This window comes from Salmo trutta, chromosome 16 (assembly GCF_901001165.1).
Source record: "Salmo trutta chromosome 16, fSalTru1.1, whole genome shotgun sequence".
In the NCBI taxonomy this organism is placed as follows: domain Eukaryota; kingdom Metazoa; phylum Chordata; class Actinopteri; order Salmoniformes; family Salmonidae; genus Salmo; species Salmo trutta.
The window spans coordinates 29,392,772-29,409,826 of NC_042972.1; the positions used below are offsets into that span (position 1 = coordinate 29,392,772).

The 17,055-nt window shown below is 44.8% G+C and overlaps 1 protein-coding gene across 1 annotated transcript; it reads right to left on the bottom strand.

The window, feature by feature from the left end:
* Positions 1-9,144: 9,144 nt before the first annotated feature.
* Positions 9,145-11,421, bottom strand: LOC115150502 (uncharacterized). The gene is made up of 2 exons (XM_029693868.1): positions 11,112-11,421; positions 9,145-10,737 (listed from the first exon to the last, which is right to left on the bottom strand). Exon 2 carries the CDS (start codon positions 10,726-10,728, stop codon positions 9,748-9,750), a length of 981 nt encoding a protein of 326 aa, XP_029549728.1. The 5' UTR covers positions 10,729-10,737; positions 11,112-11,421; the 3' UTR covers positions 9,145-9,747.
* Between the last annotated feature and the right edge of the window lie 5,634 nt (positions 11,422-17,055).

A 17,055-nucleotide genomic window follows, 5' to 3' on the forward strand; every position in this document is an offset into this window, starting at 1 on the left:
GCGATGCAAAATTGGGGAAAAGGGGGCTTGGACTAACCAACAAAACAGGAGCAGCTCCTTGCCAAACTTTCTCCAGAACTGCGAGCAGAGTTCAAAGAAGCCTTTTCAAATAAGATCACGACAAAAGTGTATGCTAGGTTGTGAGCCAAAAGAGTGCCCTGTCATAATGATGCTGTTGGATGTAATGACAAACTCTGGCCAGCTAGTCGGTACGTTGATTGATCTCGCTTCAGATACTAATTATATCTCTAATAAAGCAGCAGAGCGTCTGAAGCTAAATGGTGAGAACATTAAGTTGATTGTCCAAGGTGTTGGAGGGATGGAGAAAACCATTACTACCATGAAATATACCCTGAGGATGAGAGTAAAAACTCCCAGAGGTACAATACAATAGCAGAGCACAAACTCCTCTGTTACGGCTTGGAAGATGTTGCGAAGGTGAACCAAGCTGTCACACCACAGCAACTGCAGAAGTTCTTTCCAAATGGTCAACTCAAGGACTTGGTCCGGCCCGAAAAGATCGACCTGTTGATTAGCCACAGAGAGGGTCGCCTGGTCCCACAGCCAGTCAGAGTAGTTGGAGACCTCGTCTTCTGGGATGGTCCCCTTGGGAAGACTGTTGGTGGAACGCATCCTGACCTCTTTGAAGTGATAGACCTAGCAGTGCACAGGTCTGAAACACATTTCGCTAGGTCAATGAGAACAGCTTCAAGGGCGTACAAAGAGATTCTCGTGAAGACGGGAGGACCCAGTGGAGTTTCGGTGGAAGAAGACGCAATCCTCCGAAACACTGCAACTACCCGCAAATACGTTTTTGAATGGTTCAAGTGGGACAGTATTGGTGCCGCCTGTGATCCTCAGTGTGGTGGCTGCAGATACGGTAGGTGCCCCCCTGGAGGCAAGGAAATTACCCTAGGAGAGGAAAGAGACTTGGAGAAAATAAAGGAATGTCTCACCTACGTGCAAGCTGACAAGCACAGCGGATCCTCTCACTGGGACGCAGCTTACCTGTGGAAAGGAGACCCCACAACGCTGCCTGGCAATCGACGTGCAGTGGAAGCGACCTTTTTAAACACTGAGAAACGACTGGAGAGGGAGCCGGAATGGAAGGCTGCGTACAGAGAGCAAATCCACGATATGGTCTCGAGGGGCTGCCGTTAAAGTCACCCAGGAGGAAATGGATAGCTGGAAGGGACCTAAGTGGTATATCAGTCATTTAGTTGCTCCTAATCCTCACTCAACCACTACCCCTGTAAGAATTGTCTGGAAAAGTAGCCAAGAATTCATGGGAATAAGTTTAAATGACCTACTGTACAAGGGTCCTCATGTCCTAAATCAGATAAGGGGCGTGCTTCTGAGATTCAGGACTGGGTTGTACGCCGCCCTGGGCGATGTGAAAAAAATGTACAACTCTGTCTGGCTAGAAGACAAAGAAGTACACCTCCATCGATTCCTCTGGAGAGACAATCCTGAGGTGATCGAAGTCTTTAATGTCGTCAGGGTCAACATTGGCGATAAACCTGCTGGTTGTATCGCCCAGGTGGCAATGAGAGAAACAGCCAACCTGCCCCAGTTTGCAGTCATGGTTGAGGAGCGCAGAGTTGTGGTAGAAGATAGTTATGTGGATGACATCTTGACGTCCCACAATGACTTGCAGATACTGGAGAAAATCACCAAAAGAGTGGAAAAGATCTTAAAGGCTGGAGGCTTCTCCCTTAAGCCATGGGTCTTATCAGGCCAAAGTGGGAAGTCCGCAACCACAACTGATGCCAGTATCAGTAAGACAACTGTGAGTGTGCCCAAAACGCTGGTGTTACCGAACCAGATGCGGGACGAAGAGAGCAAAGCACTTGGAGTCGGCTATGAACCAGAGACCGACAAACTTCATGTGATGACCTCTGTAAATTTCTCAAAGAAGAGAGGAAAGATGAGAACAGGAGTCGATTTGCGTGAAGAGGAAGTCAGAGGTAAAACTCCAAACCCATTGACCCGTCGGATGCTGCTAAGCCAGATCGCTGGATTCTACGACCCCATTGGTCTTGCCACACCCACAAAGCAGAAAGGGGTTATGCTTGTGAGAGAAGCTTACCAAGAAGCGAGTATAAGCAGTCCAGTTAAGGACACTTGGGATGACCCATTCTCACCAAAACTACGGGAGGCTTCCATAAGACTCCTCGAAGAATATGTGAGACTTGCCCAGATCAAGTTCGAAAGAAGCCTCACACCAACTGGAGCCATAGGCCATCCAATGGGAGTCACGTTTTCAGATGGAAGTGAGGCTTCCTACGGCGTGGTGCTCTATCTCCGTTGGGAGATGCAGAATGGGGTCGTAGTGAGGCTGGTTGAGTCAAAAGGAAAGCTTACCCCTCTCAACCAGAAAGGAGACGTGATTAACCTGTTAGGGTATAGGGGGCAGTATTTTCACGGCTGGATAAATAAATGTACCCGATTTAATCTGGTTACTAATCCTACCCAGTAACTACAATATGCATATACTTATTATATATGGATAGAAAACACCCTAAAGTTTCTAAAACTGTTTGAATGGTGTCTGTGAGTATAACAGAACTCATTTGGCAGGCAAAACCCTGAGACAGATTCTGACAGGAAGTGGATACCTGATGTGTTGAATTGACTTTAAGCCTATACCATTGAAAAACAAAGGGGGTGAGGAATGTTTTGGCACTTCCTATTGCTTCCACAAGATGTCCCCAGCCTTTACAAAGTGTTTTGAGTCTTCTACTCTGAGATCTGACTGAAGAAGAGCCTTGGAACGGCGATGGCCCATTAGACACCTTGCGCGCGAGTTGATGGTGGGTACTCTCATTCCGAAACGTTTTAAAAGAGAACCCAATGGTCCGCCTTGAATTTTATTCATGTTCTGTTTAAAAAAGGCCCTAATGATTTATGCGATACAACGTTTGACATGTTTGAACGAACGTAAATATATTTTTTCCGTTCTTGAAGTGAAGTGAAGTCCGGCTGGCTTAGATCATGTGCTACAACACGGAGGTTTTTGGACATAAATGATGAGCTTTTTTGAACAAAACTACATTCGTTATGGACCTGGGATTCTTTGGAAGTGACATCTGATGAAGAGAATCAAAGGTAATGGATTATTTACATAGTATTTTCGATTTTAGATCTCTCCAACATGGCGGTTAGTCTGTATCGCAATGCGTATTTTTCTGGCGCAGTGCTCAGATTATTGCAAAGTGTGATTTCCCAGTAAGGTTAATTTTAAATCTGGCAAGTCCATTGCGTTCAAGAGATGTAAATCTATAATTCTTTGAATGACAATATAATATTTTACCAATGTTTTCTAATATTAATTATTTTGTTGTCATGACTTGACTGCCGGTATTGGAGGGAAACGATTTCCTGAACATCAACGCCATAGTAAAACGCTGTTTTTAGATATAAATATGAACTTGATAGAACTAAAAATGCATGCATTGTCTAACATAATGTCCTAGGAGTGTCATCTGATGGAGATTGTAAAAGGTTAGTGCATAATTTTAGCTGATTTTATGGTTTTGGTGACGCCTGTCTTTGAATCGACAATGCATTACACACAGCTATTATCAATGTACTCTCCTAACATAACCTAACTTTATGCTTTCCCCGTAAAACCTTTTTGAAATCGGACAACGTGGTTAGATTAAGAAGATGTTTATCTTTCAAAGGCTGTAAGTTAGTTGTATGTTTGAGAAATTTGAATTTTGACATTTATTTGGTTTCAAATTTGCCGCTCTTGAAATGCACCTGCTGTTGATAGGGTGCGCCACGGGTGGCACGCTAACGTCCCACATAGCCCCAAGAAGTTAAGGCAGAGGTATGTGGTGCTGTCTTTTCGACCCGCCTGAGAAAATACCTTGTAAAGCACTGCCGCATCAAGGTCGCAAGCTGGGTCCACTTCGTGGATAGCCAAACAATCCTGGGAGCAATTCACAAGGATAGCTATGGCTACCAAACTTTCTTCGCTAACCGCATCGGCGAGATCCAGAAGGCTGGACCAGTGGAAGACTGGAGGTGGATTGAGGGCAACCTGAACATAGCAGACATTGTCACAAGGGGAGCAACTCCTGAGGAACTCGATGAAGGGTCAGAGTGGCAACAAGGCCCAGAGTTCCTGAGTTGGCCTGAGGCTGAGTGGCCTGTGAAGACAACCAGTGAGATAGTGACCAGCGTGGCTGATGACGTTAAAAGGTTGCAGAGAAGAGCGTTCTCAGCTGTAATCACCAGGTCTCAGGCAGAAAAGTTCTCAGGCCCCAGCAATACTGATGTTGGGGCAGACTTGCAAGACTCTGCACCGCGACCGCAGATGAAAGACCAAGGTCCAACTCCAGCAGTAGAGAGGCCAAGGAGGAAGCCCTGGGGTGTAGCTCTAGTGCACCTTGTCGGGCCCGAACGATTCAGTAGCTTGTCTAAATTGTGTGGAACAATCACCTGGGTTCGAAGAGCGGCAGAATCCTGGCTGAGGACAAGCTACCAAGCCTCGAGCTCAGCAAACTGGGAGGTGAGGGGCCCCAGGCTGTCTGTGGGAGAGAGAACAGCGGCTTTCCAAGACCTAGCCCTTGCAGCCCAAGACGGCGTGAACTTTCAGGATACGACCTTAAACCGCCTTGTTGTGATGAAAGATGACAACAATGGACTCTTACTTTGTGGTGGTAGAGTCCAGTCTTGGAATGAAGACGGAACCGCTGTACCTTTAATCCCGTTCCGGTCGTGGCTGGGGGTCTTGCTTGCGAGGGAAGCTCACGAAGCGAATCATGAAGGGGTGGCTGCCACACTGCTGCACACTAAAAGAAAGGCCTGGGTTGTGCAAGGTCAGAGGACAGTGAAGAAGGTGGTTAACAGGTGCATCACTTGCAAGAAGCAAAGAGCCCGGCTGTGCCAGCAAGTGATGAGCGCTCTTCCTCAGGAACGTACCAGTAGAGCGAACCCATTCGAGTATACTACACTAGACCTCTTTGGACCCTTTGAAGTGAGGGACGCTGTTAAGAAAATAACCAAGAAAAAGGTCTGGGGAGTCGTGTATTGCTGCATGACTTCCAGAGCCTTCCATGCTGATCTCATCGACGACCAGTCTTCTGAGAGCTTTCTTCAGGCCTTCTCCCGGTTCACTGCTCTGAGGGGGCATCCCAAAAAGCTATGGTCAGACAGAGGTACAAACTTCTTGGGAGCCAGGCCTGCTCTGAGAGAGCTACACAAGCACCTGGCCTGTTTGCAGAAGGCATCCGTTGAAGACAAGGCTGACAGAAAGGGCACAGAGTGGCAATGGGACTTTCATCCTGCAGACTCGCCACACAGGAATGGAGCAGCAGAGGCAGCTGTCAAGCTCCTTAAAAGAGCTCAGTCTTGGCGGAACAACTGACTGCTACACCTGGGGGGAGTTCCAGACCCTTCTCTACTCTGCAGCCAACTTGACTAATGAGCGACCCATCGACGCCAGGGCACAGGAACAAGAGGACTCAGTGGAGTACTTGACCCCCAACTCCCTCATCCTGGGGCGCACCGGACAGGGAGGTGACATACACGGAATCGACATGGAAACCCGCTCTTGGCGCAGGCTGAGGGCTGTCCAGGCTGGAGTCGACAGGTTCTGGAAGAAATGGAGCGAACTGGCAGGACCAAACTTGTTCATAAGACACAAGTGGCACCGAGCAGAGAGAAGTATCAAGGTTGGAGACGTAGTCTGGATTGCGGACCAGCACGCTCTGAGGGGGCAGTTCCGGCTCGGCCGGGTTGCTACAACATATCCAGACGAGAAGGGGGTTGTCCGGGATGCGGACATAACAACCTGCATGGGTCTTCCTGCTCCCATGGTTCCCAGGGCGCGGAGAAAGGACTCTACCATGCACACGAAAATCGTCATTCGCAGGGATGTGCGGAGGTTGGTGATCTTGATTCCTGCTGAAGTCCAAGAGGAGGTAAGATAAGCCCTCGCCATGGGTACCCAAAGACTGTGACTCTGTGTTCTTTGCTTAGCTAGCGGGTAACCCTGGGAGGCAACTGAGTGCTTCGAGGGCAAACCTACACTCAGTAGGAGGAAAGGTGGTGGAGCCTACCTCCTTAGTTAATACATGTTTGTTTGTAGATGCCTACAAAGACTGGACTTTAGTTTGAAATTCTCACTGAGAGACTCGAGACTGTGCCCTCCTTGGATCTTCGATCAGTCAGCCAAGTGGGAGGTGTTGAGACTTCTAGCTCACTCAGGAAAAGAAAAAAAAAGAAAAAAATATATATATAGATAAAAGAGAAGCAAATGGGTCTGATGTGTTCAATTAAATGGGGAACGAGTGATTTCTTTAAGTTTCTTAGATGCTCAGATATGTTACGTTATGTGCGCATGCGCAGCTTCACTAGGACTTAAATTACAGCACCTGGTAATCACTTGACCGCAGACAATCATCAGGAGCACACAGCCCGTTGGTATGTAACTGTTCTTGTGACCGTTCTTGATACACGGGAAACTGTTGAGTGAAAAACCCAGCAGCGTTGCAGTTCTTGACACAAACCGGTGCCCATGGCACCTAATACCATACCCCCTTTGAAGGCACTTAAATATTTTTTCTTGCCCATTCACCCTCTGAATTGCACACATACACAATCCATGTCTCTTGAGTTGGTTGAGTTACTGACTTGATCTTCCTGTTTGGGTTGGCGTCCCCTCGGGTTCATGCCATGGGGGAGATCTTCATGGGCTATACTCGGCCTTGTCTCAAGGTAGTACATTGGTGGTTGAAGATATCCTTCTAGTGGTGTGGGGGATGTGCTTTGGCAAAGTGGGTGGGGTTATAATCCTGCCTGTTTGGCCCTGTCCGGGGGTATCGTCGGACGGGGCCACAGTGTCTCCCGACCCCTCCTGTCTCAGCCTCCACTATTTATGCAGCAATAGTTTATGTGTTGGGGGCTAGGGTCAGTCTGTTATATCTGGAGTATTTCTCATGTCGTATCCGGTGTCCTGTGTGAATTTAAGTATGCTCCCTCTAATTCTCTCTTTCTCTCTCTCTCTCTTCTCTAGGAGGACCTGAGCCCTAAGACCATGCCTCAGGACGATCTGGCCTGATGACTCCTTGCTGTCCCCAGTCCACCTGGTCATGCTGCTGCTCCAGTTTCAACTGTTCTACCTGCGGCTATGGAACCCTGACCTGTTCACTGGACGTGCTACCAGGGTCCCAGACCTGCTGTTTTGAACACTCTCTCTGTTTCTAACTCTAACCTGCTGTCTCTAACTCTGAATGATCGGCTATGAAAAGTCAACTGACATTTACGCCTGAGGTGCTGACCTGTTGCACCCTCTACAACTACTGTGATTATTATTATCTGTCCCTGCTGGTCATCTAAGAACATTTGAACATCTTGGCCATGTTCTGTTATAATCTCCTGAGGCATGGTCCTAGGGCTCAGGTCCTCCGAGAGAGAGAAAGAAAGAAAGAGAGAAAAAGAGTAGGAATTAGAGAGAGCATACTTAAATTAACACAGGACACTGGATAAGACAGGAGAAATACTCCAGATATAACAGACTGACCCTAGCCCCTCCCGACACATAAACTACTGCCGCATAAATACTGGAGGCTGAGACAGTGTGGGTTGGGTTGGGAGACACTGTGGCCCCGTCCGACGATACCCCCGGACAGGGCCAAACAGGCAGGATATAACCCCACCCACTTTGCCAAAGCACAGCCCCCACACCACTAGAGGGATATTTTCAACCACCAACTTACCATCCTGAGACAAGGCCGAGTATAGCCCACAAAGATCTCCCCCACGGCACAACCCAAAGGGGGGCGCCAACCCGGACAGGAAGATCACGTCAGCAACTCAACCCACTCAAGTGGCTCACCGCTCCTAGGGACGGCATGGAAGAGCACCACTCAGCATGGACTCAGCCCCTGTAATAGGGTTAGAGGCAGAGAATCCCAGTGGAGAGAGGGGAACCGGACAGGTAGAGACAGCAAGGGCGGTTCGTTGCTCCCGTGCCTTTCCATTCACCTTCACACTCCTGGGTCAGACTACACTCAATCATAGGACCTACTGAAGAGATGAGTCTTCAATAAATACTTAAAGGTTGAGACCCAGTCTGCATCTCTCACATGGATAGGCAGACCATTCCATAAAATTGAGCTCTATAGGAGAAAGCCCTGCCTCCAGCTGTTTGCTTAGAAATTCTAGGGACAGTAAGGAGGCCTGCGTCTTGTGACCGTAGCGTACGTGTAGGTATGTACGGCAGGACCAAATCGGAAAGATAGGTAGGAGCAAGCCCATGTAATGCTTTGTAGGTTAGCAGTAAAACCTTGAAATCAGCCCTTGCCTTAACAGGAAGCCAGTGTAGAGGCTAGCACTGGAGTAATATGATAATTTTTTTTGGTTCTAGTCAAGATTCTAGCAGCTGTGTTTAGCACTGATTATTTAGTGCTTTATATGTGGTTATTTCATGAAATTATGTACTGTAAGTATGTGTAATTAAATCACATTGCTGTCTCATGAAATGTAATTGTTTCTTTGGAGACTTGCTGCTTGATTGTAGAGTTTCAGATTGGCGGCCTTCAGTTGATATCTCCCCACTGTATGGCAGCTCCTTGATGAAATGTCCCAATCATATGTTTGTATCTATACATACTGACTCTGATCCTTAAGGCTGTGTTTAGACTGGCAGCCCATTTCTGATCTTTTTTCCACTAGTTGGTCTTTTGACCAATAACGTCAGACCTTTTCACATCAGATCTTTTTCAGAGGTGATCTGATTGGTCAAAAGACCAATAAGTGAAAATATATATCAGAATTAGGCTGTCTGTGTAAACAAAGCCTTTGTGTAACTGAAGCCTTTAGCCACACCCTGCATAGGACATCTAGTTTCATTTCTTGAGAACTGAATGACTATCAGATTAATAAGTAGCCTGAACAGCCACTAGTGGTTGCTGTTTGCCTGTCTTTTGAAGGTCCTAACTTGTTTGTCATGGTGAGCTGTCTCTTTGTAGATAGCACTTTACAATATGTAATTATCAGGTTCTTACTGAGACATTTCATAGTAAAATGGTAAATGGACGTTGTTTCCATTGGATCTATTGAAATAAGCAGATGTTTACCAATTGGGTATGAATTCTTTGAAGTACCAGAAAGTATCCCCAGGTAAAAACAGTGCTACATTTATGTTTTTATTAAGGTGGCAAGATGCTCATGTGGACCTGCAGAAGAAGTTCAGTGAAACCAGATAATGTGGATGTAATAAGATGCTGCCTGGCGATGGAGCAATAGCCGATTTGAATGACTCCTTTTCAAATGTAACCTATCTTAGTAAAAGCAAGAATACAAAATACTGTATGTGTTAACCAATAAACATTTATGTGGGGTATAAATAATGAGAGTGGGGAAAAAGAGCTCCACCACATTGACAGGCATTGTTTACTTTGACATATAGGCATAAATATTTGAATTTAATTGAAAATATCATATATTGACATAACTATACATATCTATACATAACTACATCAAATATGAAAAAAGACAAAAGATCATTGAAAAACAGTCTAGTGGTAATACATACCTAATAGCATGAATTATAAACACCTCACATGACAGGATTTAATCCTCATCATATGATGATGTTCTGAATGAATTCTGCTCTCTGTCACGAAATGAGAAAGGAAACCACACAATAATGTGTTATAGCTGGTTTGGTTATTCTGGTTTCATAACTGAGTTATAAATATGCATAAATATTTCCTGTAGCTTCCCCAAAAGCTATGAGGTACTGTTGTTGCTGTCTGATTGCTTGTCTCTTCTTTTCTGCTCCACAATGTATTCAGCTTCTGAGCGGTGTAGACAACAACAATTACATGCACAGTTGTAGCTGTTGGAGACACACCTTACCCCAAGAAATGGATCAACAGCCTCACAAGCAGTGAGGTTTTCGATCAGTTTTTCTCTATCAACTTGTAGGGTCTGACCTTCTGGCAGGTGGAACGCCAGGGTCACATGGTCCCAAACAAACCACTTGTCATATTCATACAAACAATCAAAAGGTTCCACTTCAACCACCTGTGGCCTATGAATTACCGGCTGAAAGTCATGGGTTTCAGACACTGCTTGTGCATGCCAGACCATGGTCCCCTCTTGGTATTTAAAAACATCTTCTCCACCATTATTAAGAGCTGGGTACTTCTCCAATTCCTGTACACCTGGACTGTGAACAAGCACTGTGTACATAATCTCTTGTTTGTAGACAGTAGTTCCATAGACTCTCAGGACAGGCTCTTCTCCACCACAGATCTGCTGTCTGTACATCATCAGGAGATCAGACAGACTGAAAGTGAACCTGAAGTTCCCATAACGTGATGCCTTCCTGAAGGCAGGTGAGGTGGTGAACTTGCTGAGGAAGGGTTGCTGCATCTGCCTCTGCTCAGGTGTTCTGTCAGGGAAGAGCTTCTCCAGGTAACGGTCTTCTGCTGCTCTGATATCATCATGGTCTATGGCTAGACCCCACCACAGGAGACTCTTCTCCCCGCCCTTAAATCCACCTGAATCCAAGATTCCATCAAGACCAGACTTTGTGGTGACATGGGCCACACTGGATATGTGAAACTCAATATCAGTGAGCTGTGGGATGTCTTTCTGAACATTCTTGTAACAAGGGAGGCCTTCCATGTCTCTCAGTGTGTTTAGAGTCTTTTGTGTTCCCCAAAAATAGGTCTCCTCTATCCCTCTGGCATTTATACGCTTCATTCTCCTACCCTGAGAGGATGAATTGTACTGAATATTAGGGATTTCAATTCAATTGACTTCAATTCAACTATCTGTATGATGTAATTAATCTCAAGATATGCTAAATGCACTTAGTAGTAGTAAATAAATTAATTGGAAATACAAGCACGTTCTTGGGCGGTGTTGTTACCGAATAATGATGTTTCACAATTTGAGATACATTTCTATAGTCCACCATGTTGCAACAGGACACCCTACACTAGTTTAAGTTACCCAAAGTGAAAGGACTCTGCTCTCATTCCAGGAATGTAGTTTAAACAAACACATGTATTTATGATTACGAGTAAACATTCTATTGATTACTCTGTTGTACTTGTAGCTTTCCACAGAATGAGAATACTCACGTTATAGAGAACTAACTTGAAGATCAAATGGGCGCACGGACAACCTTGGGATTGACGACGGCTCCTCTTATTATAAATCGGAGAAACTGGTACTGTATTAGCCAGTGTTATATGTCATTTGCGTTCCTCAAGAACCCGCCGACGATGGGTTCACATTCGTCTCTCTAGCCTAGATATACGGGTTGCCTCCCACAATGTTACCGATCTGGGATTCCGAGACTAGAGTTAACATAAGTGTAAACAAATCAACAACAGTCCATCCAATATTTCAGTACCAGTCACTGACTGTCGTCATGGGAGTGGAAGAGATAAGGCTAGATCATCTTTGGTGAAACTCAACGTTAACGCTTATGTTCGTCAGTTCTGCACAGTTCTGCGTATACATATCAAAGGAATTAAACATAGTTATTAACCCCATTTCATTGTGAAATAAAATTACACAATTAAAGTGGTGGTGGTTATTTTCCATTGATCAGGCAGCTGATAGTGTCCTCTAGATCTGCACTATCTTCTAGGAACGATGTGCATTACCGGTAAAACACTCGTATCCCCCGTGGACCGGCTCATACATAAAGTATCCTCTATTCATGCTGCAAAGGCATCATTGTACTAGATTTGTTATTAAGTTAAATCATTCCCATAATGATTTGAGCAGGGGCGGAAATCCCGGGGGGGACGGGGGGGACACGACCCCCCCATCCTGGGAAAAATATGATTTGTCCCCCCCCAATATATCACTGAAACATAACTATGTAATTTAAATAATATTAATAATACGCAATGAAAGCAATTGTGCTGATTATAGACACTTAATAGCGCGTTTTTAAGTTTCAAAAGATTGCAACCCCCCCACCCTTTGCCTCACAATGGTTTGATCCACTGCCAGTTCCTTAGCTTGCTACATTACTGACGTGAGGTTAATCCAGTTAATCGCGCACACACACTAGCTGAATATGCAGATCTAGCGCGCAAATATTAACTATTAACCTGTTATGGATAGGGGGCAGTATTTTCACGGCCGGATAAAAAACGTACCCGATTTAATCTGATTATTACTCCTGCCCAGAAACTAGAATATGCATATAATTATTAGCTTTGAATAGAAAACACTCCAAAGTTTCTAAAACTGTTTGAATGGTGTCTGTGAGTATAACAGAACTCATTTGGCAGGCCAAAACCTGAGAAGATTCCAAACAGGAAGTACCCTGTCTGACAATTTCTTGGCCTTCTTGATCATCTCTAACCAAAACAGGGGATCTCTGCTGTTACGTGACACTTCCTACGGCTCCCATGGGCTCTCAGAAGGCGGCAAAAAGCTGAATGGTGGCTTTGCAGGCCTTGGCTGAAAAACATTAGCGCATTTTGATAGTGGTCGATCAGAGTACAATGAGACTGAGGCGCGTGCACGAGGCGACCCCATGTTTTTATTCTTTCGTCTTTGAACGTAAACAACGACTCCCGGTCGGAATATTATCGCTTTTTTACGAGAAAAATAGCATAAAAATTGATTTTAAACAGCGGTTGACATGCTTCGAAGTACGGTAATGGAATATTTAGAAATTCTTTGTCACAATACGCGTCGGGCGCGTAACCCTTCGTCACCCTTGGATAGTGTCTTGAACGCACGAACAAAACGCCGCTATTTGGATATAACTATGGATTATTTTGAACCAAACCAACATTTGTTATTGAAGTAGAAGTCCTGGGAGTGCATTCTGGCGAAGAACAGGAAAGGTAATCAAACTTTTCTAATAGTGAATCGTAGTTTGGTGAGGGTCAAACTTGGTGGGTGTCAAAATAGCTAGCCTGTGATGGTGTGCTATCTACTCAGAATATTGCAAAATGTGCTTTCACCGAAAAGCTATTTTAAAATCGGACATAGCGAGTGCATAAAGGAGTTCTGTATCTATAATTCTTAAAATAATTGTTATGTTTTTTGTGAATGTTTATCGTGAGTAATTTAGTAAATTCCCCGGAAGTGTTCGGTGGGAATGCTAGTTCTGAACGTCACATGCTAATGTAAACAGCTGGTTTTTGATATAAATATGAACTTGATTGAACAAAACATGCATGTATTGTATAACATAATGTCCTAGGCGTGTCATCTGATGAAGATCATCAAAGGTTAGTGCTGCATTTAGCTGTGGTTTTGTTTTTTGTGACATTATATGCTAGCTTGAAAAATGGGTGTCTGATTATTTCTGGCTGGGTACTCTGCTGACATAATCTAATGTTTTGGAAATCGGACAGTGTGGTTAGATAAAGGAGAGTCTTGTCTTTAAAATGGTGTAAAATAGTCATATGTTTGAAAAATTTAAGTTTTTGGATTTATGAGGAATTTGTCATTTGCGCCACGCCTATCATTGGATATTGGAGCAGGTGTTCCGCTAGCGGAACGTCTAGATGTATTAAGCTAGCTAGTACCTATTCCATTTATGTGGCGTCATCAAAAATGGAATCAGCATGCAGATGATGTAAATTAGTGCTTCAAAAGTCCCTGTGATAAGGTTAGCGATAAACTGAAATCCAAACTGAACAGAACTACACTCTCTTCTACCATTGTCTTAAATATATTTAATGGTCTCGTTGCAAAAGCTAAATTGTCGCAAGTGAACTTTTATTTATTTATTTTATTTCACCTTTATTTAACCCGGGTAGCAAAGATTATAGCAAACACCACTGAAACTGAATTGGTGCTCGCTAGCTTTGCAAATTCAGCTATTGTTGGAAGCCAGCCAATATGAAACAAACTATTAAAATTACAAAAGGTTGCAGCATATGTTGTGTAAATTGTGAACTCATACAGCTGTCAACTCTTGTCATTTTAATCCGTTTGACATTTGCTAGCTACCTTTTAGATCGAAGCCCAAATAGAATGATTGAAGATGATAGAAGCCCATCTCCTACTGTAAATAACCTACACACTGTGTGTGTAGCCAGCCAGCCAGCCAGGTAGAACATCAGAGTATTTTTCAATACACCAAAACGCATAGTAAGAACCCTAGTAGCCTAATATCGCAAAGATAAAATGTTCATAAGAAAGAAATGAAATTCTAATGGAAATGTTTCACAATGATGTCATTAGACAGAGCAGGCAACAGATGGCACACAGACAGCAGAGTTGGGGACAGATATGCAGGGACAGACTGGCAGAGACAGGGAGTCTCAGGTAAGTTTGTTGAGTCTTTGTTTGGCAACATTATGAAAGGTTCTCAATTTTTTTTACTTGTAAAATAGGAACATAATTGGAAAATGCCATGGATACCCCCACTCTCAACTTAAACTGGTGACTGAACTAAGATTTGTTAAAGGCAATGGTATTGCTGTTGTGATTAGATGTGTAGTTTTGGGTACCGGTAGTTAGGAGTAAGGCAAACACCTGATTTCTTTGGTTCCTCAATATACATTTACCATATTACAATGTAGGCTATGTGTTACAGCACTACTTTTGGTGTCCCCCTCAGGAATTGCTCTTGAGAAAATTTCATGTAATTGTCCCCTCCAAAGTTGATATCAGATTTTCGCCAATGGATTTGAGCGTGTAGAACAGATTTGTAGTTGTAAACACAATTTGCAAGTGCGTAACCGTGAACATGAAAAAAATCATCTGTAGTTGTAAACATTCTCAAACATGTAAATGATGAGTTGTAAACATTTTCAAACATGTAAATGATGAGTTGTAAGGAGTTGTAAACATTCTCAAACATGTAATTGATGAGTTGTAATGAGTTGTAAACATTCTCAAACATGTAATTGATGAGTTGTAATGAGTTGTAAACATTCTCAAACATGTAATTGATGAGTTGTAATGAGTTGTAAACATTCTCAAACATGTAATTAATGAGTTGTAATGAGTTGTAAACATTTTCAAACATGTAATTGATGAGTTGTAATGAGTTGTAAACATTTTCAAACATGTAATTGATGAGTTGTAATGAGTTGTAAACATAAAAAAAACAGATTTGTAGTAGGAGCTCTGGTAGGTGGGACCTGTTTATTCTAACCAATCGGATCATGTTTTCATAGAACAGCATACACTACACTGGTTGGTTGGTGACAGCTCAGATGGGCCGTGTTGTCTGGCGCAACCACCTGCCAATCATGACGTGCCTTACCTGGTTACCACTGACTGATTGCGGCAATGTCCAGCAAAGAAGCCCAGGCACAGACATAAGGGGAAAATATATTTGGCCCAGCTAACAGCTTGCCTTTGGTGGACATTGTGCAATCAGTCTCAGTGGTAACCCAACCAACGGACAGCATAACACATAACACACAGCTGTCTGTAATGCTAATACCCTCCGCCCCCACAAGAAGGACACCTCTCTCCTCATGAAGTGGCATTTCTCGGGGTGGAGTTTCAGGCCTGCAGTAGCCACCCTCTCCAGCACACACCGTCGTGCCCCCAGGGCTGACTGGAAGGAGTTGCCATGGGCCAGAATGTCGCTGAGGTATACCAGACACTCCTGTCAGGGGATGCAATCCAGCACCCTGTCCATCAAAAGCTCAAAAGTAGCTGGAGCGTTTGCTTGACCTTGAACTGTCAGTGTGCTCCGTTAGTGTAGAACACAGTTTTGGCTCTGTCCTCTGGGAAGAGGGGCACCTGCCAGTAGCCACTACGGGGGTCTAGTGAGAAGAACCAGGAGGACCCCTAACCAGGTCCAGCGACTCATCGATACATGGTATGGGGTATGAGTCCTTCCTGGTTACCTCATTCAGCCACCTGTAGTCCGCACAGAATGTCAGCTTGCCACACCCCCAGCAGACCATGGGACCAGGGTGTGTGTTGCATGCAACCTATAGCGACACAGCACGAATTAGTTCAGTCATTTCAATGACTCAGGGTGAGCCAGCTGGGTCTGTATGTGCAGCTTCATAGGAGAGAGCTCCTGTGCTAGCTCGCTCTGCACGGAGGGATGCATGTGAGCATATGCCCGCCTAGAGAGGCTCTTAATGTCATTAGCAAGCACCCGTAGAGGCTCTATAGGCTGCCTGCGTCCGTCTATTACTCAGTTCGGAGTGCAGCAGCCAGGGTGTACACATTGTCTAAAGCGTCACGTCAATGCTCGTGCTAAAGCTCCATAATCACATCTGTCCTAGCGGGTAATCAATATCAAACAGGACAGAGCATCACCCGTGAGGCACAAAGTCAACTGCAGTGCCCTATCTTCATTCGACCACCCCCCAAAATGAGCTAACAGTTCATACTGAGCATGAAAAGCTTCCAAATCCGCCTTACCGGAGCGCTTGGGGTCTTAACAGATACGGACGCAATCGGGGACTGGGCACCGCCATGTTTGTTTACATCCTGAGCCCCAGCCTCCTCGTCATGCAGCGTCGACGTCACCCCTTCGGTCCGCCCACCAGAATCCGCGCGAAGCACAGTAGATGAAGCACTCATGCCCATTTCAGCCGCCATCATTCTAGCGGTCACCCTCAAGCGGCCTCTGTGCTCCAATGCCCTGGCGATCTCCTCGGCCAGATCCTCCGACGTCCATGCACACGCACCTTGGCCATAATCGTCCCCTACCTCTACCTTCACTTTCGGATTCCCTTGAAGCATTTTCAACCCCGTTCTCCACGTAACATTAGCTAGCCACGGTAGTCAGCTAGCTAACCCCCCCACCACACACCCCTTCACCAACCACCAGGATGCCTGACACCAGAATATTCCAGGCATTCCTGTGGTTGGCAGATAGCAGGTTGACTGACATGTTGGACCCAACGAACACTGGAAACTGGTAAGTACAACATAACCAACGAACAGCATAACACATAACACACAGCTGTCTGTGCGGGTCGCTACAATATGTTATGAATTTGCCAAATTTATAAGTTACGAATTTGCTGTGGCTAATGTTGGCTAAGTGGCTAATATTAGCTAGGCTAGGAGTTAGGGTTACGGGTTAGGAGTTAGGTTAAAGGGTTAAAACCTCTCTAGGCT

Coding starts and splice junctions, on each gene's coding strand:
- LOC115150502 (XM_029693868.1), bottom strand. CDS start 10,728: ATGAAGCGTATAAATGCCAGAGGGATAGAGGAGACCTATTTTTGGGGA.